This window comes from Artemia sp. Qi Xiang Cuo, chromosome 19 (assembly GCF_049724085.1).
Source record: "Artemia sp. Qi Xiang Cuo chromosome 19, ASM4972408v1, whole genome shotgun sequence".
NCBI classification, from domain to species: Eukaryota; Metazoa; Arthropoda; class Branchiopoda; order Anostraca; family Artemiidae; genus Artemia; species Artemia sp. Qi Xiang Cuo.
Window position 1 is genome coordinate 6,550,988 of NC_142812.1, and position 27,807 is coordinate 6,578,794.

The following is a 27,807-nucleotide window of genomic DNA, read 5'->3' on the forward strand; positions in this document are numbered from 1 at the left end:
CAGTTCAGGCAGGTATAAACTAAATAGAAAATTTTAAGCTTAAATTCGTGGATCACTTAAAAAAATTATATTGTTGGAGCTGGCATATGCCCTCTTAAGCTCCTTCAAATAGAGATTATTATTATTTTTTTTTTTCATCTGTCAGTGTTTCTAAGAAGCTAAGGATGGATAATGAAGCTTAGAATTTGAAATTATGCCCGGGACAATATCTTGATTAGCCCCCCCCCCCCTGTCTCCCACAACATTTTACAGTCAAATTTTTAGAAAATTTTCATTTATTAACGAAATTATTTTCAATTTAATAATTAATTAAAGATTTTTTAAATTTATTATTTAAATTGTTTTATATTTTGATTATTATTATTAAATTATTATTATAAAATTAATTAATAATTATTTTCATATATTGATTGCGTCTTGTATTTCATATTAACGAGAATGAAGTTTCTAAAATTGCAAAATATTATAACCCTTATATTATTTATTTGAAAATCTGCATCCATAAAATTTCTTTGTCCGGGGCAAGTGCCTCCGAGTCTCTCCCCTAAAACCGCCTCTACTTGGGTGTTGACAAATCCAGGTCCTGGATACTAGCTAAACCTTCATTTTGAATAGATTTAGAATGCCTCGACCCACAAGGCTAGTGTTAGTTTGAATCTCAGTAATGATAAATTTGCATAGTGAATTAAAGAATTGGTGAAATGATAAAAAAAAAATTTCGCATCCTGATCAATGGTCTGCGTTGCGCAGGTACTGATCTCCAGATTTGATGCCTTTGGCCAGGAGTACAATGCGTGGTTGGGGGGGGGGGCAAATCATCTGACAGTTCCCGTTTTTTCCCGGCTGAGCAATAATATTAGTTTTAGTTATTCTTTCACGATAATTTTATTTGAAATTTGACTTTCACGAGAGAATGTGCCATGGTATTTTAGCTCTTACATTTTTGTGGAGCAAAGTGATGAGGGGTCTGTTGGCATAATTAAATTCTTGAAAACTATTAGGTGCAATGAAAGCAAATCTTTTCAAAAATTAGCGAACTATTGGTACATAAACTATATATCTTTAAAAAATTTGGCTCATGTTTGGCATATAGTAATGGATTATGGGCTAATTCTTGGAAATCCAATAGCAAATTCCTTGGAAGTTATCACCCACAAAAACATTTTTCACTGTTTGACAATATTTTTATTTCAAATTGAATAGAAATTCAGTTTAAGGATACGAATGTTTAGAATTTGTTAAAAAAATAATTCTTCGAAAGTTCTGCAGTCAATCAGAAATTGTTTTGCTTTGGCTCACACTGAGCTATGAATTATGGGCATGTCTTTCAACTTTTAAGTCTTTTATTTATTTTGAAAATTTCTCAGACCTGACTACAGGTAAAAATATGCTTAAGCAGATCAATAATATTAAGAAAAACTTTTTCCAATGCTGACCAATGGTCTACGTTACACAGGTACCGATCTCCTGATTCAATGCCTTTGGCCAGGAGTGCAATGTGTGGTTGTAGGCAAATTATCCAACGCTTCCGGTATTTTCCCCCAGATTTCTCCAGGTACCTATTTAAAGCTGAGCTTACAGAGTCACAAATAATATTAACAACTTCACCAAAATAATTGATTTTGTTATAATGGCGTGTTCTCTGGGGAATGACTAAAAGAAGAATTGATGAAGTGACCTATCCTGTTCTAGGATACTAGTGTTTTTTCTAGACAGGCTGATTTTTAGCCTCTTTAAAATTCCGACTGAAATGAAAATGTGTGATATAGGCAATGCTGTATTACCCAGTAGGCTCCAGCTTTGGGGTGTAAAATTTTTCGGAGTTTTCTTTTAGCTTTTAGATGCAATATTGTGTATACTTCTAGGGGTAAGATTGGAAAGTTTGCAAACGAAGTTGATTTAGCTTTCTGTTTCTTTTGGGGACAATCTGAAATCTGCTTGAATGATATTCGTGAGTTCGTGAACATTAACTGAACTAGGAAAATAAATTCAGACTGCAAGTGCTGCTCTGCTGACATACCTGAATAAAGCTAGGGTAAAGATAGGTTTATGTCTGTTGAAATAATTTAATTAGGGTAAAGGTGGACAAAAGGTATGATAAATTTGGAATAAAGTGTGGTAAGATTTGAATGAGGTCACTTTTCAGTCACTATGCGCAGCATTTTTCATCAGACAGTCCTAAAGACCTACTTTCCTTTCCATGGATATTCAGAGCTGAGACTTTTCCGTCGTTAAGATATGGCTTATCAAAAGTACTCCTATGTAGTCTACTTTTTATACTTTTCTACTACTATGTAGTCTACTTTTTAATAATCTAGAACAGTTTCAACTATTTTAAACTTCTTTCCACGAAAAAGTCTACTTAAACAAAAATAAATATTCTGCTTTGAACATCCAGTTATAGACTAACTTTAGCAAGGACATCAAAAAATTAACTTGAAAGGTGGCCTCGATTTTGTCTCTTTGTTTGACAGCCACAATTAATATAATAATAGAATGAAGAATAGAATGATAGAATGAATAGAATTAATAGAAGAATAAATAGAAGAATAGAATTAATAGAATGAAGAGAATAAGGCTCTTCATTAAAATCTTATATTTTGTAGAAGGGACTTTGACTGCTTACATGTATTCCTTACATGTTCGACACATTCGTATTCAGCAAATATTACTTCTGTGTGTATCTTAAGTTTAACTGTCATGTAGAATGGAAAAAAAATCTGTAAAATAAAAGTTTTCAGACTTACATTTATAATATGTCTTCTTCTTTTCATGGTGATCCAGTCACAACTATCTAGCCCTCTTGGGGCCTTTCCATCACAGCGAAGAGTATTATATTTGCCCAGCTAGCTTACAAAATTTATGCATCTTGCAGTAACTCTTTGGGTTCAAGATACTGAATCATCAAATGTTATGTATCCCCAAGTGTTAATTACATCAAGCTAATTGTAAATAGGTTTTTTTTCTAAATGGGGATCGTCTAAAATTAATTTTCACTGATTGAGTTTATGTTGTTGTTGTTTGGGGTTTGACGCGTTCAACCACGAGGTCATATGCGTACGTATCACTCGATTTTTCTGTGCCTTCTGTAATCACTAGCTTGCTTGGGTGTCACTTCAGTCATTGAGCCAGGTCAGGTATCACTTATTGTGCTATTCGTAGGGGGTCAATCACCTGTAGCAAATGCCTGCGTTGAAAAACCAGAATCAGAGTAAGTCAGCACTGCTTTGTCATAAAACAATTAAAATACAATTGCGACACAATTAAATAATAATGCCAATATACAACATTCTTGTCACATAAGCCAACTATAAAATAAAAAAAAAAAAAAAAGCTGATAGAACATAGATAAAAAAGGAAAAAATATGCTAAGTGTGATGACTCTAAAATAAGCTAATATTAGGGTGTAAAAAAAAAAAAAAAAAAAAAAAAAAAAAAAAAAAAAATCTTAAAGGGAATGAACCAGACCAGTAGTCTTAATAAATCTACCTAAAAGGTTTGTGCTTAGTTGTCTAGCCCAAGGAGGAGACCTGTAATGTCCCAGAACAGAACGCACTGTGAATGCCTTAAATCGCTTCTCACAGCAATTCTTTAATATTTCCCTCTCCTTTTCATATTTTCTACAGTTGAAGATGATGTGACGTATGTCTTCGTACACTCCACATGTGTCGCAGTTGGGGGAAGGGGTCATTTTCCATTGGAAAAGTGTGGATTTTGTCTTTGCATGGCCACATCTAAGACGAAAGAGACAAGTTGAAAGGATGCGAGATGAGAGGTACATTTCTTTTGACGGCTGCTTGTAGTTATACAGATCAAAGAGCTGGGTATAAAAAGAACGGAGCCAAGCCTCTTCTTCCTCCAAAATGTTTGAACTGATTGAAGACAGGAATTGAGGACCAGTAATAAGGGTTTTGGTGATCAGACACAGATGGGAGGCTTGCTTTGCAGCCTGGTCTTCAAGTTCATTTCCTGTTATGCCACAGTGTGCTGGAACCCATATAAATAGGAATGATATACCCTTTCTTGCAAGTTGTGTAGTCAGATTTTCAATCTCCATGGCAACATTTCTTGCTCGATATTGCTGGTGTGAAAGGTAATCCAGAGCTGACAGTGAATCAGTGCAGACAATATACTTCTGATGTTTGGTCTCTGTTTGGCTTGATATGACTTGAGTAGAAAGCTTATCTGCCACAAGTTCTCCAGAAAAGACTGCCCGGTAGAGGGGTAAGCCGTAAGAAAGTGGCAGGCTTTAGAAGAGTATAACAGTTGAACAACTACAATTTGTTTTTTTTTTGGAGCTATAAGTGTAAGCCTAGATGTAGTCATAGTATTCTACAATCTTTGCCAGAAATGGAATTTGTATAACTGTTTTGGGGAGGTACTCCTTTTTTCAATGCTGATCTTAGGAATAATCAATTCCCCAACTCCTTTGGAGACACTGGGTGAATCAGCATTCAAATTAACAGTCAGCCTGCCATTCTCTATGAACTCTTCCACTCCAGGAAAGCAAAGGAATCTCTGGAAAGAGGGTATCTCAATTGCTTTGTAGAGGACATGAGGGTTGTTGTGGGTAATGATTCCTTTGTAGATAATGTGGTTCTTGAGTCTTATCTTCTTTGCAAAATATCTTGCAAGGAGATATTTTCTTCTGGAGTGAAGGGACTGGATCCCCACTTCACAGTACATAGCTGGCTCTTGAGTTCATAGCAATAATTCTGGAAACGTTTAACATGTGATAAATCGGGATTAAGCCAGTGTGTGAGGCTCGGAAAACTTTCCTTGTGCTGATTTGGTAGATAAATTATATTGCCATCTAAGAAAATTGAAATCATAATCCATCACCAATTTGAACAAATAGAAAATTTCAAAAAATTACTTAGAAGGATCTGGAAATCTGAAAGATTTCTAATAATGGTTGATTACAGCAAATGGAAAGATATTGAGGTAATGAGGAATCTAGAATCGTTATAATCTATTATAAATATACTGATATTTTTTAGCCTATGGTGTTTATTAGGAGTAGCCCAACTGACTTATTTTCCATGTTGACTTTTGGGTAAAGTTAAGGATTTTTTGGTTAGATTGACTCGGTTTTAGGTTTGGTTTGATTTGAGCTGAAGATTTTTGGTTAGGTAGCCATGTTCTTACCTATCCTTTTGTAAGAACTTAAAAAGATACTGTATATAAAGGCCTAGGCTATATTGTTGGCTAGTGGTTGACTGAAGCAGCTTGCCAAAGAAATTACACCACCACTGTGTAATGTATTCCAACTGTCACTTAACTTAAGAAAAGTACCCATGGACTCAGGCCTGGATTTACCAATAGGCAGGGGTATATTTTGGTAATTTTTTACCGAATCATATTATTGATTTGTAAATAAAGTGAATATACTGCTTGATTCCTTTTTATGCTCTTTCAAATATAGGCTAATAATAATTTTTGTCGGAAATGAATTAGATAATTTCTTAAACCACATTGGCCTGACATCACATAAAGAAATAAAAACGAGAAAAATTGGGGTTTTTATAGGCCAAATGAAGATACTGAAAAAAAAAAGCGAATATTTCGAGAGGACAAACGCCTCTCTTCTTCAGCGCGAAACGAAACGATGTATCAATAAAAGCCAAAAATTAAAAGAATTAAAACCAACTACCTAACAACCATAAAAGCAAGTTATTCGCCAATATCTGCAATTTGCACAAAATCCAAAAAAACATGAACTGCCATCGACGAATACTAGCAAGCAACTGAAAAATCAAAGGAATCAATTCAGTCGCTCGAAAAAAAAACCAGCACCATAAATTAAATAATTTTTAAAAATATGTAATTTTATTTATAATTTTAATTAAGTCATTTCTTTAAGACATCAAGTGATAACTCAGTGGTTGTTCACGTGTTTGATTAGATGACTGGGAAAGTGGTTCAAGGTTTATTTCAGGGATTACTAACGTATCGGCTTCTCTTTTGAAAAAAACAGAAAATTTTGACTCTGCCCTTGCAGAGCACATTTTTGAAAAACCAGACCAAACTATTTTGTTTAGTCAAGCTAGTCTTATTTCGCATGATAAAGGTATTGTCCAGCACTACAGAGAAGCTGTTGAAATTTATAAATACCAACATTTATGTCTAGCTTTAAACAGAGATTCCGGTGATTTAAGAATAAACGAGTCATATTTAGGTTTTCTCAAAAGAGAAGCCAATACGTCAGTAATCCCTTAAATAAACTTTGAACTACTTTCCCAGTTATCTAATCAAACACGTGAACAACCCCTTAGGTCTCAAAGGGTGTCTGCAAGAAATGCCTTAATTAAAATCCAAAATAAAATGACATAGTTTTACAACTTATTTAATTGCTGGTTTGTTTTGTTTTTTCAAGTGAATGAATTGATTCCTTTCATTTGTCAGTTGCTCGCTAGTATCCGTCGATGGCAGTTCATGTTTTTTTAGATTTTGTGCAAATCGTGGATATTGGCGAATAACTCGCTTTTATGGTTGTTAGGTAGTTAGTTTTAATTCTTTTAATTTTGGCTTTTATTGATACATCGTTTCGTTTTGCGCTGAAGAAGAGAGGCGTTTGTCCTCTTGAAATATTCGCTTTGTTTTTTCAGTATCGTCATTTGGCCTATAAAAACCCCATTTTTGCTCGTTTTTCTTTCTTTATGCAGAAATGAATTTTACCCCCACCCCTATATACCAATTCAGGGTAGGCCTATATATTTACACATTAAGGGGGAAGGGGATAAAGTTTAAACTTACCTCCCATTTACATCAGAAATAATATTTGCCCCCCCCCCTAATGTGCAAATAAATAAGCTGAATTGGTATATGTTGGGGTGGGGGTAAAATTCATTTCTGAAAAAAATGATTAGCCTATTATTTGGAAAGAGCATAAAAAAAGGCATCAAGTGGGTATTTACTTTATTTGTAAGTCAATGATATGATTTGGTAAAAATTTACCCATATTTTGGGGGGAGGGGCAGTTGCCCTTGGTAAAATTCTAATCTAGCTACTTTTCACTATCTTTGAAACAGGTTAGGTCAGGAAAATGAAACTTTCAAGGGTGAGTCTAAAGACTAAAGTAGCCTATGGGTAAATTTCTAGGTGACACTGTAATTTAGCTAGGATGAAAGTGAAAACATCATTTGATGCCTTTTTTATGCTCTTTCATAATTCAATAGTCACTTCTGTTGTAAATTGCATCTTGAGCCCTTAAAGGGCCCCAAGGTATTTATAGATTTGAAAGACATAAAAAGCCATCAATAACGTTTTCACTTTCATCTAGCTAAATATATGCTACTAAATTTACCCCTCCCCCTTCCCACAGGAGTATACCCAATGGGTAATATCTACAAATTTCTATTCTATAGAATGTAAAAATAATTCCAACCATAATATTGCCAAAATTATCCAACTAGTTAGCTATCTGAAAAATCCTTTTAAGCAAATAAGAAATTATCTAACTAGGAAAATAATAAAAATTTAAAAGAAAAATAGTTTTATCTTGCTAGTCAAATACAATAAAGCATAAGAGCCAACTTAGTATCTCTAACTAGGTGGATAAAACTTTTACTTAATGCTTCTGATATATATCTAACTAGACAGATAAGTAAATTCTTTTTGCAAACTAGTGATAATATCCAACTAGTCAGACAATTTTTTCTCTTAGACATAGCATGATAGCATGAACATCTAACTTGGTAGATAACACTTTGTCTCAGGCCTGCTGATATTAATCCAATTAGGTAGTTAAGTAACTTCCTGCCTAGTTAAATATATATCAGAAGATCTAAGACTAAGCATTATCCACCTAGTTAGATATTCTTGCTGTGCCTAAGAGAAGCAATTTATCTGGCTAGTTGGATATTATCCTCAAACTGCATAGCCTAATGGAATTTACTTATCCTCCTAGTTGGATATATATCAGGAGTGTTAAGACTTGGTATTATCCACCTAGTTAGATTTTCATGCTGTGCCTAAGAGAAATAAATTATCTGACTAGTTGGATATTATCCCCAAGCTGCTTAGAGAATCTTAGTATCTGCCTAGTTGGATATATATCAGAAACACTAAGCTGACATTATTATCCAACTAGGTACATATTCTCTCTGCCTAAGAGAAACAATTTATCTGGCTAGTTGGATATTAACCCCAAACTGCTTAGAGAATCTTCTTATCTGCATAGTTGGATATATATCAGAAACACTAAGCTACATTATTATCCACCTAGTTGGATATTCTTGCTGTGCCTAAGAGAAACAATTTATCTGGCTAGTTGGATATTATCCCAAAACTGTATAATGGAATTTACTTATCCTCCTAGTTGGATATATATCAGGAGTGTTAAGACTTGGTATTATCCACCTAGTTGGATGTTCATGCTGTGCCTAAGAGAAATGAATTATCTAGCTAGTTGGATATTAACCCCAGACTGCTTAGAGAATCTTCTTATCTGCCTAGTTGGATATATATCAGAAACACTAAGCTACATTATTATCCAACTAGGTATATATTCTTGCTGTGCCTAAGAGAAACAATTTATCTGGCTTGTTAGAAATAAACCCCAAACTGCTTAGAGAATCTTCTTACCTGCCTAGTTGGATACATATCCGAAAGACTAAGCTATGTTATTATCCAACTAGGTAGATATTCTGTATATTGCAAAAACAGTCAAATATTCAGCTAGGTAGGTAAAGGTGTAAAAGTCTTAAAAATGCTATTATCTGTCTAGCATGATATTTTATCTTGATACTAAGTGTAGTCTGATGTTATTTTTACATTCTCTAGAATGTATTTTTTTAAAGAATATCCATTGGGCACCTTCCCCCCTCCCCACCCCTCTAATATGGAAATATATACCTTGAAATTATAATATACCCTGAATTGTCAATGACTAAGTTTTGAATTGTAAAATTCATCACTATTTTTGTCAATGGCATTTGACAAACTTGAAGCAGTAGGAAAACGGTTTGTATTTGAGTTGCCTAATAAATGAGGTTTGAATTGTTATAAATAAGTATTTTTGGAACATATTACTCTTGAAGAACTTATTTATAAACTAGTGATGTTTTTAACCACTTTTCAATAACTTAATTAATGTTTATAACTTCTTTGTGTGGTTACAAAAATGAAATACCTTTGGGGCTCCTTTAAGGGCTCAAGATGCAACTAGCCCCAGAAGCAATTACTGAATTATGAAAGAACATAAAAAGGCATCAAATGATGTTTTCTCTTTCATCTTAACTAAATTATAGTGCCACCTAGAAATTTACCAAAGTATGCCCAGGGAAGGTGTTATAACTACCTATCTCCAATCCTTCTCCCTCTATAGGGCAATGACATTTTATGACCTTTAAAAATATTTGTGTTATACCTTAAATTGCAGCTAGGAGCAATCTAATGATTTCTCCTTGTAGAGCTCTGGAATGATGACTAGTTATATGTAGTTTCACTGGTGACCAGGTGCTGTTGCATCTTCAGTAGCATCCCAATTGAGTTTACACTCTCTGGAGGACGATTCAGCATCCAACCTTCGTTTAAAAACATCAATTGATTCAGCAGGAACTGTTTCATTAGATAGTTTGTTCCAATTATTGACAATACAAGTTTAGAAGAATTGAGTATGGACTCTAGATATTGTAGACTGCTTGACAAGTTTCAGGTGATGACCTCTAGTTCTTGAATTGGTACCAGCAGTAGGGAATAATGCTGGGAGAATATTAGTCCTCAATAACTTGAAGGCTAAAATGACATCCCCTCTATTTCTCCTGTAAACACATGTAGAGAGATTCAGCTTTGATAGTCTTACAGGGTAGGAAAGCTCTTGCATGCCAGATATCACTTTAGTGGCATGTCTCTGTACATCTTCAAGAATTTTAATATCTTTTTTTAAATATGGAGAGGCAAGAGACATTCCAACTTCAAGCTTAGAATGCACAAGTCCCTTATAAAGAAGACTGATGGCTTTAGAGGAACAAGAGGAAATGGCATGCTTAATCAGTCCCAAGGTCAAACTAGCCCCAGCAGCAGACCTCTTAGCATGAGTGCTGAATTTTAGTTCATTGTCAATAGTGACAGACACCAAGATCTTGCTCATTATTTACAGAGTAGAGTGGGTGGCATAAGAAAAACTAAGAGCAGCAAGGATTCCGTTTGCCAAAGTGAATGATATGGCACTTGGCAACATTGAATTCAAGAAGCCAGGCCTCAGCTCATTGACCCAGCAGTTGAAGATTATTTGTAGCAGGGAATGATCTTCACAGGACGAAGAAGCTTCAGGTCATCTGCATAAAGAGTTGATTTACTGCTAATAATGGAAGGAGCATCATTGATGAAGATATTAAATAGTGTAGGACCCAAGACACTTCCCTGAGGAACTCTACTCAGAACAGGCATTGAGGAATACAATTACCAGAGTTGTCAAACAACTGAACACATTGATTACACAAATAAAGAGAATCAGGGATCCAGAGCAGGGATTTTCTTCAAGCTTTACTGTGCATAATTTAATTGCAAGTTGATTGTGACACACTTTGCCAAAAGCTTTAGAGAAATCAAGCAGAATCATGTCAGCAGGCACCCTAATATCAAGTAACTTGGTGATGTGATCATATGATTCAAGGAGATTGGTGTCAACAGATCTTCCAGAACAAAAGCCATATTATGAACTGGGTAACACATTGTTTGCTTCAAGGTGTTTAACAAGTACAGAATTGATTATTCTTTCAAGAACCTTAACAACTGCTGGTGGGTCAGTAATTTTTGACAAGGTCCCTTCTACCTTAAAAAAATAGGAATGTAATGATATGTGAAGTTTTCCAGTCCTGAGGTAGTCTAGAAAGATTTAATGATAAATTGAACAGCAGGAAAAGAGGTTGACACAAAACTGTATGACATTCATGTAGGATACGTGGGTGAATGCTGTCTGGGCTGCAGATTTATTCAGTTTGAGGGATGTGAGTTCCTTTAGAACCAAAGTATATATCATCAGTATCGGTTCATGTTATGTAATACATCATACAAAGGAGGTGTAGGATATACAATACTGGAGTTGGACAAAAAAACAAGAAAAAAATTGTTTGAGAATTCTAACTTTCATTTCAGGACTAGCAACTGAATTATTATTTTGTAGGATATCTGGGACTGTGCATCTGCTGCTACATTTTTGAGTGGCATAACACCAGAAAGATCAAAGGCAAGAAAACGATCTTTCACATAATACAGGGTTCATAGGAATAGAAAAGTAAAGTTTGAAAAGATCAAATGTTAGAGGAAATGCACACTTCAAACGTTTTTCAGCAAACACAGGTGCTCATTCTAGAACTTTTTTATTTATATTCTCAACTCTATAAAAACACTGTAGGTCAGACAAGCTGCATTCAAAATTGAGCTTATTTACATTGAGCTTACTATATTGAGCTTATTATGTTGAGCTTATTCACATGCAAAGCTTACACTGTCTTTGTTCTCTTGTCCAAACTGTTTTCCTCTAGCCTGCTTTCAATCTCTGTAGTTAGAAATTTATATAACAGGATACAATACAGTATTTTTCAAAAACATTTATGCTGTCTCATATCAAACTATTTTGCCACCACTTAAATTTGATGGAACTTTATTAATAATTTATTTTTGCCCTCTTTTGACATATTGCAAAAATGCACTAGAAGAGTACAAACAAGGAAAAAAACATAAATAATTAACAATTATTCAGTAAAAACCTAACTCAATACTAAGACACAGGACCTATCAGTCACCCAAGCATATATAATAGATGATAAAGACAAAAGTCAGATATTTTCTTACACTGGTCTTCCAAAGGAACCAATAATTTATTCATCCTAACACATATATTAAAAACATGGTATTTTTGACTAATGTATATGTTCCAATACCACAAAGGGATACCAATAAAATATTTAGCAAACTGGTAAAATTGGATCCTAATAGAGAACAGATTCCAAAACAGAAGTATAAAAAACACATGCAGCACAAACATGGAGTTGTAAAACTTTCCTAATGTATATTTGTTAAATTGCCCTTTAATTTTGCCAGCATACCATATGTTTTCTGGGGTTTATTTTTTAGCTCATTAATAATAAGAGCGCATGTTGCTCTTATCAACAAACCAAAAGGGGCACCAAAATACCTCATAGAGTTTGATCTAGGAACAGAAATTGAGAGTATTTAAGGGACTCTGATTGCACCTTTTCATACAGGTTTACAATCATAAACTCAGTTTTTGATGGTTCAATAGCAAGGCCAATCTTAGATAGACTAGCCAGAAGAGCCTCAACAGATCTTTCCATTGAAGACAGGTTTTCAGCAAGAAGAAGTATGTCATCTGCATATGACAGATGACTAATATCAATATGACTATCAATAATGTAGGGTAGGATGTTTCTTGTTGCTGTTCTAAGTGAGTTGTTGAACATTAATGGACTTAAAAATGAGCCTTGCTTTACCCCAAGTTTCACTGGAATAGGATTTGTCAATCCATCATATGAACAAATCTGGACTATTAAATTCTGGCACCAATTCCAAAGGTATGTGCAAATAAAACCACTAGTTCTACAACTTAATAAAGTAACCAATGACTGTGAATGTAAAATGAGGTTCAAGGCTTTGTCAACTGTGCATACGTGCAGACTCTTATTCATCATTTTATGCTGTTTCATTATAGACAAAACACAGAATGCAACTTTTGTATTTGTAATACATGAAACCAAATTAATTTAATTCATATATTTTATTATATTAAATATATAATATTATAATATATTATTATATTATAATATAATATTAAATTAATTTAATATTTGAAACCAAATTAATGGTCCCAAAAATTACACTTATCTTGCAGAAAATGGCACATTATTTTTTCAAGTAACTTGCAAAGAATAGGGCATATTTTTATGGGTTTATGTGAATTGCATAATATTGGGTCATTATTCTTTTTAGACACACATGCAGCTAGTCCTTCACATAGGGACTTAGGGACATACTGTTGGGACAAAATTATCTGAAATAATAAAGCTAGTTGTTGAAACAGTACATGTGCACTGTACTGTGAGTGTGCCATCGAATGGTGGTAATTCTATTTGTCATAGTTGAAGTGGAACATATAAGGTTGTTAATCTTTTTCCACAAAAGCTGCAGGTTATTCTGTATCAACTGAGAGGGATTTTCAAATTGGCATTTTTTCCATTTTTTTGTAACTCTGAAAATTTTGCTTTATCCATTTAACTAGTCCAAAAACTACACTTGAACAAGGTCTATTGCAGTCCTTCCATATTTTATACCAAAAATGATGACAGAGTTTAGCCTCTTTTAACTTGGGGAAATCAGACCATCCCCATTTACAAATATTAGTTTTTATAGATACAATTGGAACCACAATATTTGCAGCAATCTTTAGAGAATGTTATATTTCTGCAAGGTAGCGATCCGCATCCAGGGGGTTGCTGTGACGTGAAGGACATGGAAGGTGATATGGTACCTTAATTTTATTCAACATATAAATTAGATTTGTATGTTACAACCCTATGTCAATTCTATCCCAAGACTTATTGGCGAACCATTTCCTCCCCATTGATCCCCCTGGCAAAGACGCTGGAATAGAGCAAGAGAGTTCTAGGTGGGAATGATCACTTATTAAAAAATCTTGTAACACATGCACTTTAAGAACTGTCAACTATTGAAAATCTGCTCTAATAAAATTTAAATCTGAGGTGTTACCAGAGTTATGCAGATATGTGTAAGTCTGATCCAGGGGTGGATCCAGGATTTTTTTAGGGGGGGGGGGTGCAAAATAGGTTGATCTGATAAAAAAAATTAGGGGGGGTGCAAAATAGGTTGATCCAATAAACCTGCATTAGGAGCAAGTTTAATTAATGCAAACTTGAGCTAATTCAGTAAATTACACTATTTTAGACTACTCTAGGGGGGAGGGGCGCCCCCATCGCCCCCTGGATCCGCTACTGGTCTGATCTTTTAGTAAGATATGTAGGTTAGAGGGAAACAAGGATTTTAGTATCTGAGAATGTGGAACCATATCATTTTTTAAATCCTCTGAAAGTCACCACAGAGCTGATTTTTTTCCCCTGATGCCCTTATTTTATGCATAATTTTTTTTATAGCCTGGCACACGCTGACATAAATGTATGACTTGAAGTAGAGTTACTACATCCTCTAAATCAACATCAATAAATACATCATTAGCTTCAACTAGTTTGCCCTGGAACTTTTTATGAATAGTAACTGCAAGGATGCCCAACAGTTGGCCTCAAGTCGTTTTGGCAGGACTAATAAAAAAGTCATATTCATCTGACAACGCAAGCTACATAGCATTATCTGAGTTTAGAAGGTGTTCAACAAAGCACACTATATCAAACAAACTAAAAGTAAGGGATAAGACATCTAACTTTACTCCCATTCATGTTGTGGAGCAGAAGTTTAACACTAGTTGGGTCTTGGGGGTATCACTGGGAGCTGAATGCCTCTTAATCTCCAGGCATTGGAAACTGCAGCTAACATGATTACCAGAACAGTTTGCACATTTCACATTAGTTGGCATACATGGACTATTGCGGGTCTTACTTTGACCATTATTGCCACATCTACTACACTTCAAATCCTTTATACAATCAGAAGCGATATGGCCAAAACCATAACACATATGAAACTCTTTGGGTCTAATCACGGGCTTCAAAACATGGAACAAGGAAAATTCAATTATGATGCCAAATCTCTCAGCATGTTCAAGATCTTCTTGACTGCTAAAGGTGAGCTACACAACAGAGCTGGTAATACCGAAACGTCTTGAGCTGGTAATACTAGTAATCAAACTGGGAATGGTAGATGTGTTGTACTCTTTATCAACGCAAATTAGACATAAATGCTCGTTTTTTTACCACTTTTGAACAAATGTTTAGGCCTGGAGAAATAGTTACTGGCACACTCATGGCAACAGCTTCATCAGACATATGTAAGATAGGATAATCACGTTTTAGCTCCACATACTTTACCTTCTCAGCACAACCAATTTTCTGTATAAATTCATGCTGCTTTACTGGGTTGCTTGATTTTAGCTCTTCTGGTAAGTTAGTAAGAATAACCGGGACAGAATTAGACATAGTTGGAGGAGCAGAAGGCCACTGAACTGGGCTAGGAGGGATAGTGCATGTGGTTTCTTGCTTTTCCACAAGAAAGTTCAGGATTATAACAGTGTCATTCAAACAAGATGCTATAATAGTATTTGGCTCATTAGGTATTAACAGTACATCAGACAGATCAAGAATAGAAAACTTGGGCAAGCTTTCATTTGATCTTAATCAAATTTCAAGCAAATCGGAAATATAACCAAAAAAAGTAGAAGCTGGATGGATTCCTCTACGTTTCTCTGCAACATCTAATCCAAATTTAATTTTACACAATTCCATCGTTTCTCTGAGGGAATCCTTACTAAAAAAACTTTGCTGCATGCTTTTCAATCATATCTTTATCAATTTTGTTAGTTATTTGCCTTTGAAAAATTTCACTATGGGAGATATATCAATTTTATATTCCATCACTTATGCCATACCTTGTATTCATAACAGCTATCTATAAATCAGAATCGAGAGACAGGCAGTCAAGCAAGAAATATCATAGAGAAATAGAGTAAAGGAAGTTTTGTTAAAATTTGCCCAGAAATTATTGTTAGGCAGGGGGGGGTGCACTGATCAAGATTTTGCCCCAGGTGCAAGAGGCCAGAACCACCACTAATCATGATTTCAAGTAAAATTTATGTTCAAAATTCAATTTTTCTCATGCAGATGAAATGCTATTTTATCAAGTCAAAATTGCAGTAAACCTCTGAACCCAGAAAACAAAATGTACACTTGGAAGGTGTTATCAAGTTGCTATCTATACCCTTTCCCAATTTCTAGTGCTTTGAAGATTGCATAGATGACAGGTTTATACCTATCTGAATTTTGACAAAAAAAAAAACGTTGTGCCTTAATTGTATGTATTCAATCTCTTTTTCCTCAGCTCTATTTGTGAAAATGTGATTAGTATTGTTTTATCAGGGTTTTAAGGTATTTACTTTTGCCTGAATTTAAGGAGTAGATCATTGAATCTTTATTAAATAAAAAAAACATGTTTTTTTAAACTAAAAGTAAGGAGCAACATCAAATCAAACAGAAATTATTTGGTATATGAAAGGGGCTGTCCCTTCCTCAACGCCTCACTCTTTATGCTAAAGTGTTTTATTTTTAAAAAAAGTAGAGTTTTGAGAAAGAGTCGAACTTTAGCGTAAAGAGCGGGGCGTTGAGGAGGGGACAGCCCCTTTCATATACGGAATAATTTCTGTTTGTTTTAAGCTTTAATGTCTCTCCTTACTTTCAATTAAAAACAAACTTGTTTTTTTCTTATTAAATTTCTGAACGTTTTTGAACTAATGCAGGTTTTGAAGATTCCTCACCATACATGAATAATTAAAACGAAATTTGCGTATTGATTTTATCTTTTTTAACTAATTATAACCTTATAGTAACCTAAGTTTGATTTTGTTCCAGTTTTTTAAGAATGACTCCTGAATCACAAAGGCTGTTTAATTAGAATAATAACCTCTTTTAAAAGTAAAAAAAAAGCTTTATCGTAAGAGCAAGCTATTGAGGAGAGGCAACCCCCCTCATATACGTAATATTTTCTGTTTGTTTTAAGTTTTAATGTTGCTCCTTACTTACAGTTGAAGAAACTTGTTTTTTTATATTTAATTTCTGATTGTCTTTTAAATAATGCTGGGAAATCCGACGCCCTGTTCATCCATGGAAAGATCCTCTCACGTAATCTTCTCCTTCCGACCTCCTCCCCACCAGAAAAAATCCCCCCTAAAAACGTCTGTATATTTCCCAATAACCAATACTATATGTAAACAATGGGCAAAGTTCACAACTTTCAGCCCTTCCCCTGGGGACTCTTGGGGGTTATGTCATCCTCAAACACATAGTTGTTAGATTTTTCTACTATGCTGAACAAAATGGCTGTCAAAATTTTGATCGGTGACTTTGGGAAAAAAATGTTGGTCGCTTAAAAAGGGCACTATAATTTTTTATTTCCATTTGAATGAGCCCTCTCGTTATATTTTAGGATCACTGGGTCAATATGACAACCCCTGGGAAGAAGAAAAAAACAACAAATAAACATGCATCTGTGATCGTGTATGAACTTTAAGTTTGTTATTGTTTTGTTTTTAGTATTAATAAATTGATTGATTGATTGATCTTTCTTTTGGCAAAAAATTCAAAATTCCACCATTTTGCAGATAGGAGCTTGAGACCTCTACAATAGGGTTCTCTGATACACTGAATCTGATGGTGTGATTTTCATTAAGATTCTGTGACGTTTAGGGCTTTTTTCCTTTTTTTGAAAATAAGACAAATATTCTCAGGTTCATAATTTTTGGTGGGTAAGACTCAACTTGATGAAACTTCCATATTTGAAATCAGCATAAAAATACTATTATTTTGATATATCTGTGAGTATCAAAAATTCAGTTTTTTAGAGTTTCGTTTAGTATTGAACCAGGTCACTCCTTACTTACAGTTCATTACCACGAACTATTTGATTAATCTTATAAATTGGGATTGAGCAAAAGTATGAATCTCAAAGCACTTTTTTGTGCATGGTTTGAACAGTACATCTATTTCTCAATGTTCCACTTTTTTAAAACAAAGATTATAAAAGGTCATCAAAGGTCAGTGCCCTTTAGAGGGGTGGGTGGGGTAAGCACTTCTAAACATGTTCCCAGAAGACTTGAGGCTCTGGATTTATTCCTAAGAGTTTCAGTCAACTTAGCTCAACTACTTTCCAACTACTTTCCCCTCATCTAGCATTCTACCCAGAAAACAACTAGAGTATGTTTGGAATGGTAAAAAAATCAGTACCAAATGTAATCCATTGTTAGCAAAATTGTATGTTATGGGTTTTGTCATCTTGGAAAGTAGTTGAGTTAAGTGAATGAAACTTTCAGGAATGGATCTAGAGTCCTGTTGATTCCTAGGGATATTTTATTGAAGTATCTACCCCCTTCCTCCGTCTAAGGACAGTGACCTTTGATAACCTTGAACAATAATTGTTTTACAAAAGTGAAAACCTTTCAGAAATAGATTTACAGCTCAAATGAAGGACAAGAAAGCCTCGTGTCTAAGCTCAATCCAAGATTAAGGTAAAAAAAAAATTGTCTATGCAGTATCATAACCCCTTGAAATAAAGAAAGGGTGGATGAAGTACCTTGACAACATCTTTCCAACCTATGGCTCTGGATTCATTCCTTAAAGTTTCATTTCACCAACTCAGACTGCTCTCCAAGATAGAAAAATTCCCTTATCTAGAACTTTATTTATTTGACAATAATTTCTAGTTCATTTTAATTTTTTTTAGCCTTTACTTGTAAATATCTTACAATAATAATCATGACTATGTTACATGACAAAAGGAAACATTTCTATTATACCTGTAAAAACATCAAATAGAAACGCCACATTAGTTCTAAAATCCTCCCTAGCCAAATCTGGTAAAAGTTTGTGTTATAATTAAGGAATGTTTTTGCTTCAAGTTTTTTCTCTATCTTTTTTTCGTTATTTTTCAAATATGCAAGAACTTGTTCTTCACAAGTCCACTGCAATTAAAGCTGGAAAAATACAGGTTTTTCTTATACAAAAATGTCTATTTAGTATAGTATAGATTTCCAGGATAATGTGTATAGCTCAGTGAGAAATTTGCATTGCTACATAATAAAAACCTAGCTCCCATTTCATTTATTCAAAAATTAAGTAAAGGCTGCTCAAAGTTAGTAGAGTTTTGGTAGACTCAAAAATAATACTGGTAGATAAAAATGGGTAAATGTTTTTCTTTGCTATTTTTTTTTCTACAATGGTTCTTTGACAGCCAAAAAGAATGTTTTCCTCATTGGAATATGCCATTGTATCCTGTTTTTGGCAACCCTGTTGAATATCTCAATTTACAAAGCTGCTTTGTTAAAATCAGTAAATAATATTTTTCAAACAAACTTGATAAACCCTCAACCTTAAACATAACTAGGGCAGCTATAAATTCACTTTTTTAAACTTGTAACCAATGCATAAAGAAGCACATAAACTTTAATCATAAATATAGCATTTTTGTTGCTTAGACCCTTGACTTGCTGATCTAACCTTCACAAGCTTACACCCCTTACTTGCTGATGTAACCTTCACTAGCAACATTGCCACATAAGAGAAGTAAAAGCGAAATTAATATTCAGTGGCACTCTCTATTTTAATTTTAAAAACTACATTTTCCTTTAAAGATTTGATGTGGTTCAATATCTGCAATTTGAACTATGAGAACCCGAACCCTGTTTTGCTGAATCCAAAGTAAAATGATGTGAGGTTTTAAGGATTTCAGTAACCAAAATTTGCATGAAATCAACAATAATTTGAATGTTTAAAATTTATTGGTAGATTATGAAACCAAATTTTCAATTATGCACTTTTCAAAAAAATCAAAAAAATCATGAGATCTCATGATAAATTGGTTGGTATGGAAGCTCTGTAAGAACCATGCATTTATGGCAATTGATGATAGTTGTGTTTTAAAGAAACAAACATTTTTAGTATTGTAACTCAATTGCAACAATAATTAAAACACTTTGAGTTATAACCTAACAAAACTATAGTGTGGAAGTCTGACAATGCTTAAGTCAAGCTTCAAGGGAAACTCAGGTTAAATCTGACAGAAACTGCAAAGACAGCTGTTTTTTGTATAACATATAGTTGTATAAAACCAGGGAATATTTCAGTGAGTGTTTCATTTAATCAAAAAATGTATCAAAAACTGCTGTTATTTTATATTAAATCCCGAAATAGGAGAAAAATAATAAATAATTTGAACAAATCTATATATTGAAAAAATAATCAAAAATAACAAGAAAGAAAAATGAGCAAAAATGGGGTTTTTAAAGGCCAAATGAAAATACTGACAAAACACGTCAAAGCGGATATTTCGAGGGGACAAACGCCTCTCTTCTTCAGTGAGAAACGAAAAAATATATTCAATGATAGTGCCAAAGAAAAAACGAACCAACAAAATAAAACGCAGAAAGTCAATGTGAATGTGAAAAAAAAACAATGAAAAAAGCCAAAAAATTAAAAGATGAATAAAATTCAATAAAAGCCAAAAATTATAAGGTTGTTTAGAGCCAAAAAACTAAAAAAAAGCCAAATTCAACAAAAGCCAAAAAACTTTTATGGCTGTTAGGTATTTGGTTATAATTCTTATAATTTTTGGCTTTTATTGAATTTTATTCATCTTTAATTTTTTTTTTCATTGCTTTTTTCACATTCACATTGACTTTCCACGTTTTATTTTGTTGGTTTTTTGCTTCGGCACTCTCATTGAATGTATTTTCCCGTTTCGCGCTGAAGAAGAGTGGCGTTTGTCCCCTCAAAATATTCGCTTTGTTGTGTTTTGTCAGTATTTTCATTTGGCCTTTAAAAACCTCATTTTTGCTCGTTTTTCGTTCTTGTTATGTCAGGCCAATGAAATTAAGAAATTATCATAATCAAAAATACATTTGATGTGCTGAATACTAATATGATTGTGCCTGGTATCTGGTCAACCAAAGTTCTTGCCTTATTTTATAAAACAGAAAGGTACCATTTTATGGTAATTAAAAAAACAACTATTCTATTCAATGGTCTTTTCAAATATACCAACTGCTACCATTTAAATTGCATCCCAGTCTATATGCAAAAGTTTGCTGGTTTTATGGGTTTGCATAATTGTTTGTGCTTATTTCCTGTTTCTTGTCAACTGTTGGCATGTGATACCCAATAAAGCCAATTTGATAAAAACCAGCTCTTCAGCTAATGGGGGTGAACTTCGCTTGTAGGATAGAAATTAGGGGAGCTGGCGTTTCCCCCCGGACCCCCCTCACATAGATAGTTCCCTACACCAAAATTGAGCAGCCACCGAGAAAGTGCAAACTGCTGATCGGATGTATGAAGGGATAACAAAAGGACCCGATATCAAAAACAGTTTTAGGACCGGGGCTGGTTGGTCTCCATCACTTTCGACTTATAAAAAATAGCTAACTCTCAATTTGCGATTAAATGAGTATCCTCCAAAATTTCTACAACCAAGAGGGGAAGGCTAGGGACGAGGAAGAGGCAGCTCCTTCCTATGCGGAATAAATTCTGCTAATTTTGGAGTTTAACTTTACTCTTTACTTTCATAATCACAGCGTACATCGGAAATATTCCCAGAAATCAAGACGGATTAAATATCGATTTCCACTTTCACCCCAGCCTCTTCCTTAGAACTAATTTTTTATTTCCCTGAAGGCTCAATGAGAGTTAGGATGATTTGGGATTAAAATACACCCTTCGAGGCATCTGCCCCCATCCCTAACAGCAAAACAATCAGAAAATCGTAATGTAGAGGTCTAAAGCTCTCATCTACAAATGTTTGGTGTATTTTATTACCAAGGAAAGATTATTGATGTGTGATCACTTTCACATTTCAAAAGGGACCGAACATCAAAACAATTCTAGGACAGGGGGAGAAATACATTTAACCCTTATCACTCTACTATAGGCAACGCTATAGCATTGCCTCTGACTTAAACAGGTGAGTTGAACCTTCAATTTCTCTTCTAATTAACATTCAAGTTTATCCATGGGGAATATGGGAAGGGGGAGGGGGTCCACGGGTGGAAAGATCTAGGCCCGGAAATCAGGTATAAAAAGGAACATGATATCTGATTCCCTACTCAGTGCTTGTTCAACGTTTAGCAATCACAATTACACCCCAGGCCTCCCTCCCTAATAGGGCCAGATGTAGCCTTTTGCTGGGCCTATATACAAATGCTTTTGATCAGTATTAAGCATAAAAAAAAATGCAAACCTACTGAATTAGAAAACTTGTCTCTAGCCTAAGTCTACAACTGGTCCCATTAGAAAAGGAGGTTAGGAAACAATTGCAATGACAGTGATCATATGGGTAAGGTAAAGTCCAAGATGTTGGGCTTTTTTCTATCTCAGAAATTTGTTGAGTTAAATAACTGAACCATTTTGGAATGAATTTAATGTCTAAGTTATGGCCCAAGAAGGTGCCATCAGGCAACTATCTCTGCTCTTTAATTATTTCAATGGCTTAGAAGATTGCACTGAAGACAGGTCTATGCATATCTAAGTCTTGACACAAATTTCTTACCTTGATTTTGAGGTTTTAGGATCGTTTTCCTTGGTTCTAGGTTTTGGAAACATGGCAGAATTTTTAGCTATGTCAAGGCTTTTTTCAGTATTCAAGAAACAGTTTTGCAATTTTTTAAACCATATAAATCAGGATTCAGCATGGGTATGAGACTCAAAATATTTTCCTTGTGTATATTTGTAAAGGTTTTGCTTTTGTAATACAAAAAAAGTCTAAGGTCATTAAAGGTCATGACCCTTTGGAGGGGGGAGGAGTAGAGGTAGATACTCCAGAAGATCTTCTCAGGGCATCCTTGCGGCTGTGTGTATGTTCTTGAAAGCTTCCTTCATCTAAATCAACTGCTATGTATGTTCATTGTATTCATTCCCTTCATAAATAAGAAAGGGAGAAATTACATATTTTTCACAAAGTGCCATAGGCTACATGTTGAATTTCATTGCATAATCTCGTCACAATAGCACCCATATTTGGGAGAGTTTAATTCCTGTTGCTAAATTTATGCATTTCTGTTATGCAATTTTCATTAAATCCTGTTATGCAATTTTATGCATTAATTCCTGTTATGCAAATTTGCATGTGCTAATAGCTTTTAATGAGTAACTTTTGTAAAATTTCTACATTTATTTTGTTTAGAATCAACATGATTAGGATATCTTGTTGTTGCATATATTAAAACTTTTTAGAGTTTCCATTTCCATTGACAAGGGTTGCTCTTTACCTAAAGTTTTCTAGTACAAAAAAAAATGTGTGGAATACCAACAATTATTAATAGGGTCATCATATCCATGGTTGTAAAGGTGAATTCCTCAAACAACCCTATTTAATAGCAATACTCACTGTAGGGACTGCTCTGTAAAACAAGAAAACATTAATCAATACCCCACCTCCCCTTTTTCAGCTCTGTGCCTGTATGCATGTGAATGTAATCTCTTAGGTTTTATTGAAAAAGATTGCTACAGCGGAAGGGGTAATATCACTCCCCGTCACCAATACTAAAGGTAAAGACCAAAAATATTCCTGGGGATCATGAGAGATTAGGCCTATAGGTCAATGTTTTAGTCAGTCCTTATTACTACTGGATAACTGGCTCAATCCTTCTTGGAAAAAGAACAAAATTCTATATGTTTGTAAATATGAGCTTGAAACCTCCACAGCGGGGTTCTCTAATGTTCTGAATTACATGGTATGATTATCATCAAGATCATTTGCCTTCTTGGTGGTGTTTTGCCCCCTTTTTCCAAAAATAAGGCAAATTTTCCCAGGCTTGTAGCTTTTGATGTGCAATTTTGAACTTAATCAATTTTGTACAAGGGTCGTTTTTTTCAAACTTCGATAGGCTATAAAGGAAAGACAAGTTCATATAAAATAATAATTTTATTACCAAAAGATTGATACACTTACTATTACTTTTTAATATAATCACCGAAAAAATTGAGACATTTGTCTTAATAATAATAATAATAAAATAATAAAAAGCTTCCTCAATTTCATTTTCTTGAAGGTAAATATTTTTCATAGTTAGTGCTTTTTTTTTGATATGTTTACTCTGTTATTTATATTTTGTTATTAATGGGTTATAAATAAAATAATAACAATAATATCTGTCGAAAAGCTATTAAATAACCTCTTCAAAGAACGTTGCTGCCAATGAAATCAAATAATCCTTTATGTTGGTTTGAAAGCGCATCCCTTCAAGCCCGGTCTTCAGGTAACCAAAAAGATGAAAGTCTCTAGGTGCTAAGTCAGGACTATACAGCAGACGATCAAAAAATTTCCATCAAAATAATTCGAGAAGCCGTTGAGTTTAACAAGCAGAGTGTGGACGCGCATTGCCATTGACCAGAACAACTCCAGTACGAGTTGAGAGAGATGCACAGCCGCCTACAACGCATGCCCGTTTTCTGCCGCGCACGTTGCGTCTGCATGGAGCAATCTGGGTTTGAAAACAAAATGACCCGGAACCGGTTCCAGTTCTCAAAGCCTAGAGCCATAATCGCTACAGCTGTTTATTGTGAAACTTAACGTCGTTTTTGTATAGCCATTCAAAACAAATAAAGAGGAAAGCTGACCAGTGGAGTTGTTCTGATTCATGACAATGCTCGTCCACACACTGCTGGTGCAACTCAACAGCTTCTAGCTTGCCCCTGAAAAAGAATGTAGAGCAGGAAGTTTTTCTATCTGGCAAAAGTTTTGATCAATTCTTTTACTAATTTGTTGTTGACAAAAAATTATTTTTAGGATTTCTATGCTGTTTTGATGAATAGAATTGTATCTCATTAATGAATTTCAAAATCCCTTTAAAAGATCCTGAGCCCTATGGAGGGAGGGAAATGATAAGAAAGTTGCACTGGGAAAAAACATTTGAAGGGGTAAATGCCTTGTTAGGGGAAAGTCATTTAGTATGCAGACTATGGGGAAAATAAATTCAATCTTGCAAGTAAGTTTTGGCAATTACCATTAGCTTATTGTATATTCCTAATTATGTAGTACTAACTGTTAATAATGGATTAGTTTGTACAAACTATTTATCAGTTTAGTATTTAATGTAGTTTAGTTCTTTATGCTAATTATAGAACTTCGTTTTAAAACCTTTTAATTATAAAAGGAATGAATTCAGAAACAAGTTTCCATTTCAGATTTCAGATGATGAAGATGAGACACATCCAAATATTGACACCCCTTCTCTATTCAGATGGCGACACCAAGCTCGGGTTGAAAGAATGGAGACATTTGAGAAGGAGAAGGATGCAATTGACAAAAAAGCAAAGAAGTAATTGAATTTATGTAATATTAATGGGAATTTTGTTTGGAAATGCAGTTATTCATTCACTACTAAATAGCAAACTGTTTCATGATTTGAGATGGCAGCTCTTTATCTTTTAATACAGGTAAAAGTCTAGTCTGATATAAGGGACTTATCATTCAAAGGGTTCAAGAAAGAGCTTTTTTAACTCTAAGACTTGTAGAATGGTCTAGTTAGTCCTTTTAATTTAATTGTCCTTTGTTGTTTTTATGACACCTCAAATCACAAATCCGCTGACAAAACAAATTTTATTGAAAAATTTCATGAAAGTGCTGACTTTATGCTATCAAAATACCTAAATACAGGAATTTTTCTGATGGGCGATGCATGCAATATAAGACTTGATTCTAAATGTAACGCTTTTAACTTAAAACAGTTCGTTAATGTCCCTACTACAAAAGGCAATACTACTCTTGATTTAATTTGCACTAATCTTTCGAAGTTTTACAAACCCGACTCCACTCTGCCCCCTCCAGGGGGTAGTTACCACTTTAGCCTTTTCCTATCTCCGGTGGCTAAAGTTAAACAGTCGTTTTCTATAACTGAAACCGCTTATAGACCTCTCACTGACTCAGGACTTTTCAATTTTGGCTCCTGGATTACTACTGAAAATTGGTCCACTGTGTATCAAAGAAATGATGTTGACTACATGGCTTTGTCCCTCCAAAATCTATTGAGGAGTAATTATGAATTCCACTTCCCTTAGAAAAAATTTAAAACGTGTTCTACAGATAAGACTAATGTTACTGAGTCTTAAAAAACTTATAAGAAAAAAAATAAATTTTTTCAAAGCAGGTCGTATTACTGAGGCTGATAGTCTAAGGAAGTTCCTAAAGAAAAAATTAAGAAAAGCAGCTTCTAATTATTATGATAATAAAAGTCAAAGATCTATATTCTAACAAGCCCAAGCAATGGTACAGAAAAATTAAAGAAATATGCGGAAAAAGTCCTTCCGAAATTGATTTTCATTTCCCTGAACCCCCTAATAAGACTGCCAACGATCTGAACTTGTACCTTACTTCCATTGTGCAAAGTCTCCCCCCTTTCACTGGCTCAAGTCCAACTATTCCTCCCAATACTTCCTTCCCCTTTATTTCTCCCTCTGATGTTATAAACAAAATTCTTAAGCTTAGAAAATCAAGTATTTGTCCCTTGGACATCCCAGTTGACTTAATTAAAGCCTTTTCGGACAAAATTGCTAAGCCTTTATCAAATATTTTCAACCACATCACAAAATTTGGTAAATTCTCATGTTGCTGGAAACAAGGTTTTATAACACCTGTCCCTAAAAAATGCGCCAGTCTGACTTTCGCCAACATTCGCTCCATTACGCTCACTTCTGTTTTTTCCAAACTTTATGAAGGTTTCCTCTGTGACTGGCTTAAGGATAAAATTTGTCTGCGTATTGACACCCGGCAGTTTGGTAACTTAAAGAAAAATTCCACCACCCATTACCTTGTGCACTTAATGCATACCATCGTAAGTAACCTTGATAAACCAAATGTATGGCTGAACCTTGTCTTAGTTGATTTACAAAAATCTTTTGACCTGATTGACGACACCATCCTAATCCGGTCTCTACTGTTTAATTTTGAACTTTATTCTTTGTTAGTAAATATTGCTATATCGTTTCTTTCAAAATGATTCTAATTTGTTAAATACAAAAATATTTTCTCTAGCACTCTCCCTATATATGGTGGAATTCCTCAAGGAGTCTTATTGGGACCACTTTTAGGTCTAGTCTTGATTGACAATATCCTTAATGAAGTCCCCCAACGGTAGGAATACATGGATGACTTGACAATCCTTGAATTAAGTCACAGAAATATTAGAACTAACCCCGTGGAAATTCTATCCCATATTTTAGATGAAGCTAAGGACCTAAAGATGAAAGTAAATTCCACTAAATCAAATATAATGACGATAAATTTCTTGAAATCTAGTCCCGCATTTCATGTCCCTATCCCCCCAGATATTTCTGTGTCTTCCTTTAAACTACTTGGGGTTACAATATCCTCTAATTTATAGTGGGATATCCCCGTGAAATATATTGCCCGTAGATCAAATGCGTCTATGTCTCTCCTTAAGCTCTTGAATACATTTAACATCCCCCCATCCCATTCTTTAAGGATTTATACTTCCTTTGTCGCCCGCATCTTGAATATGCTTGTCCAGTTTGGCAATATGGCATCTCCCGTGATGAATCAGATAAAATTGAATCTATTCAAAAAAGAGCCCTAAGAATAATTTTTAAGGAAACTTTCGTACCATATTCACTCCTTCTAAAAAAAGCCAAGCTGGAAACTCTTGAGCACAGGAGAGGAATGCTGTGCCTCCGTTTCGCAAAAAATGCAATAATAAACCCTCGCACAGAAAACATTTTCCCCAAAAGACACTCCCCATCCAGACACCGCCTGCCACGTACTGTCCCCGCACCCGTCCCTTTCTTGTCCGCCATCCGTTCTTCTACCTCCAGATATAAAAAAAACTTTTGTCCCCTTCATTACTGATCAAACAAACCACTAGTTGTTTCTTTTTTTTTTTTTTTTTTTTTTTTTTTTTATACTGGTGATACCCATGCTGGTGTCCGTTTGGCTCTTCCGTTCCCTCCCCTTTTTATATATTCTCTTTTGAAACTTTTTAACATTATTTTTATCTCAATTTTCTTTTTTGGTTTTGTTTTAATTTGTGCCTTTTTAACTTTCTTACATTTGACACTTTTTGTTTTTTAGACTAATGAATGGCTTTGCCTTTCTGATATTGTTGTTATT

At 34.4% G+C, this 27,807-nt stretch overlaps 1 protein-coding gene across 1 annotated transcript in view; it reads left to right on the forward strand.

Annotated features, from left to right (window-relative positions):
- The first annotated feature begins 4,846 nt into the window (after positions 1-4,846).
- The window catches only part of Cdc37 (cell division cycle protein 37), a 59,010-nt gene continuing 36,049 nt past the window's right edge, over positions 4,847-27,807 (forward strand). Inside the window, exons 1-2 of the mRNA XM_089105379.1 lie at positions 4,847-4,944; positions 24,870-25,003. Coding sequence (XP_088961505.1) covers positions 4,912-4,944; positions 24,870-25,003 — 167 coding nt within the window. The 5' untranslated portion in view covers positions 4,847-4,911. The remainder of the gene's footprint in view (positions 4,945-24,869; positions 25,004-27,807) is intronic.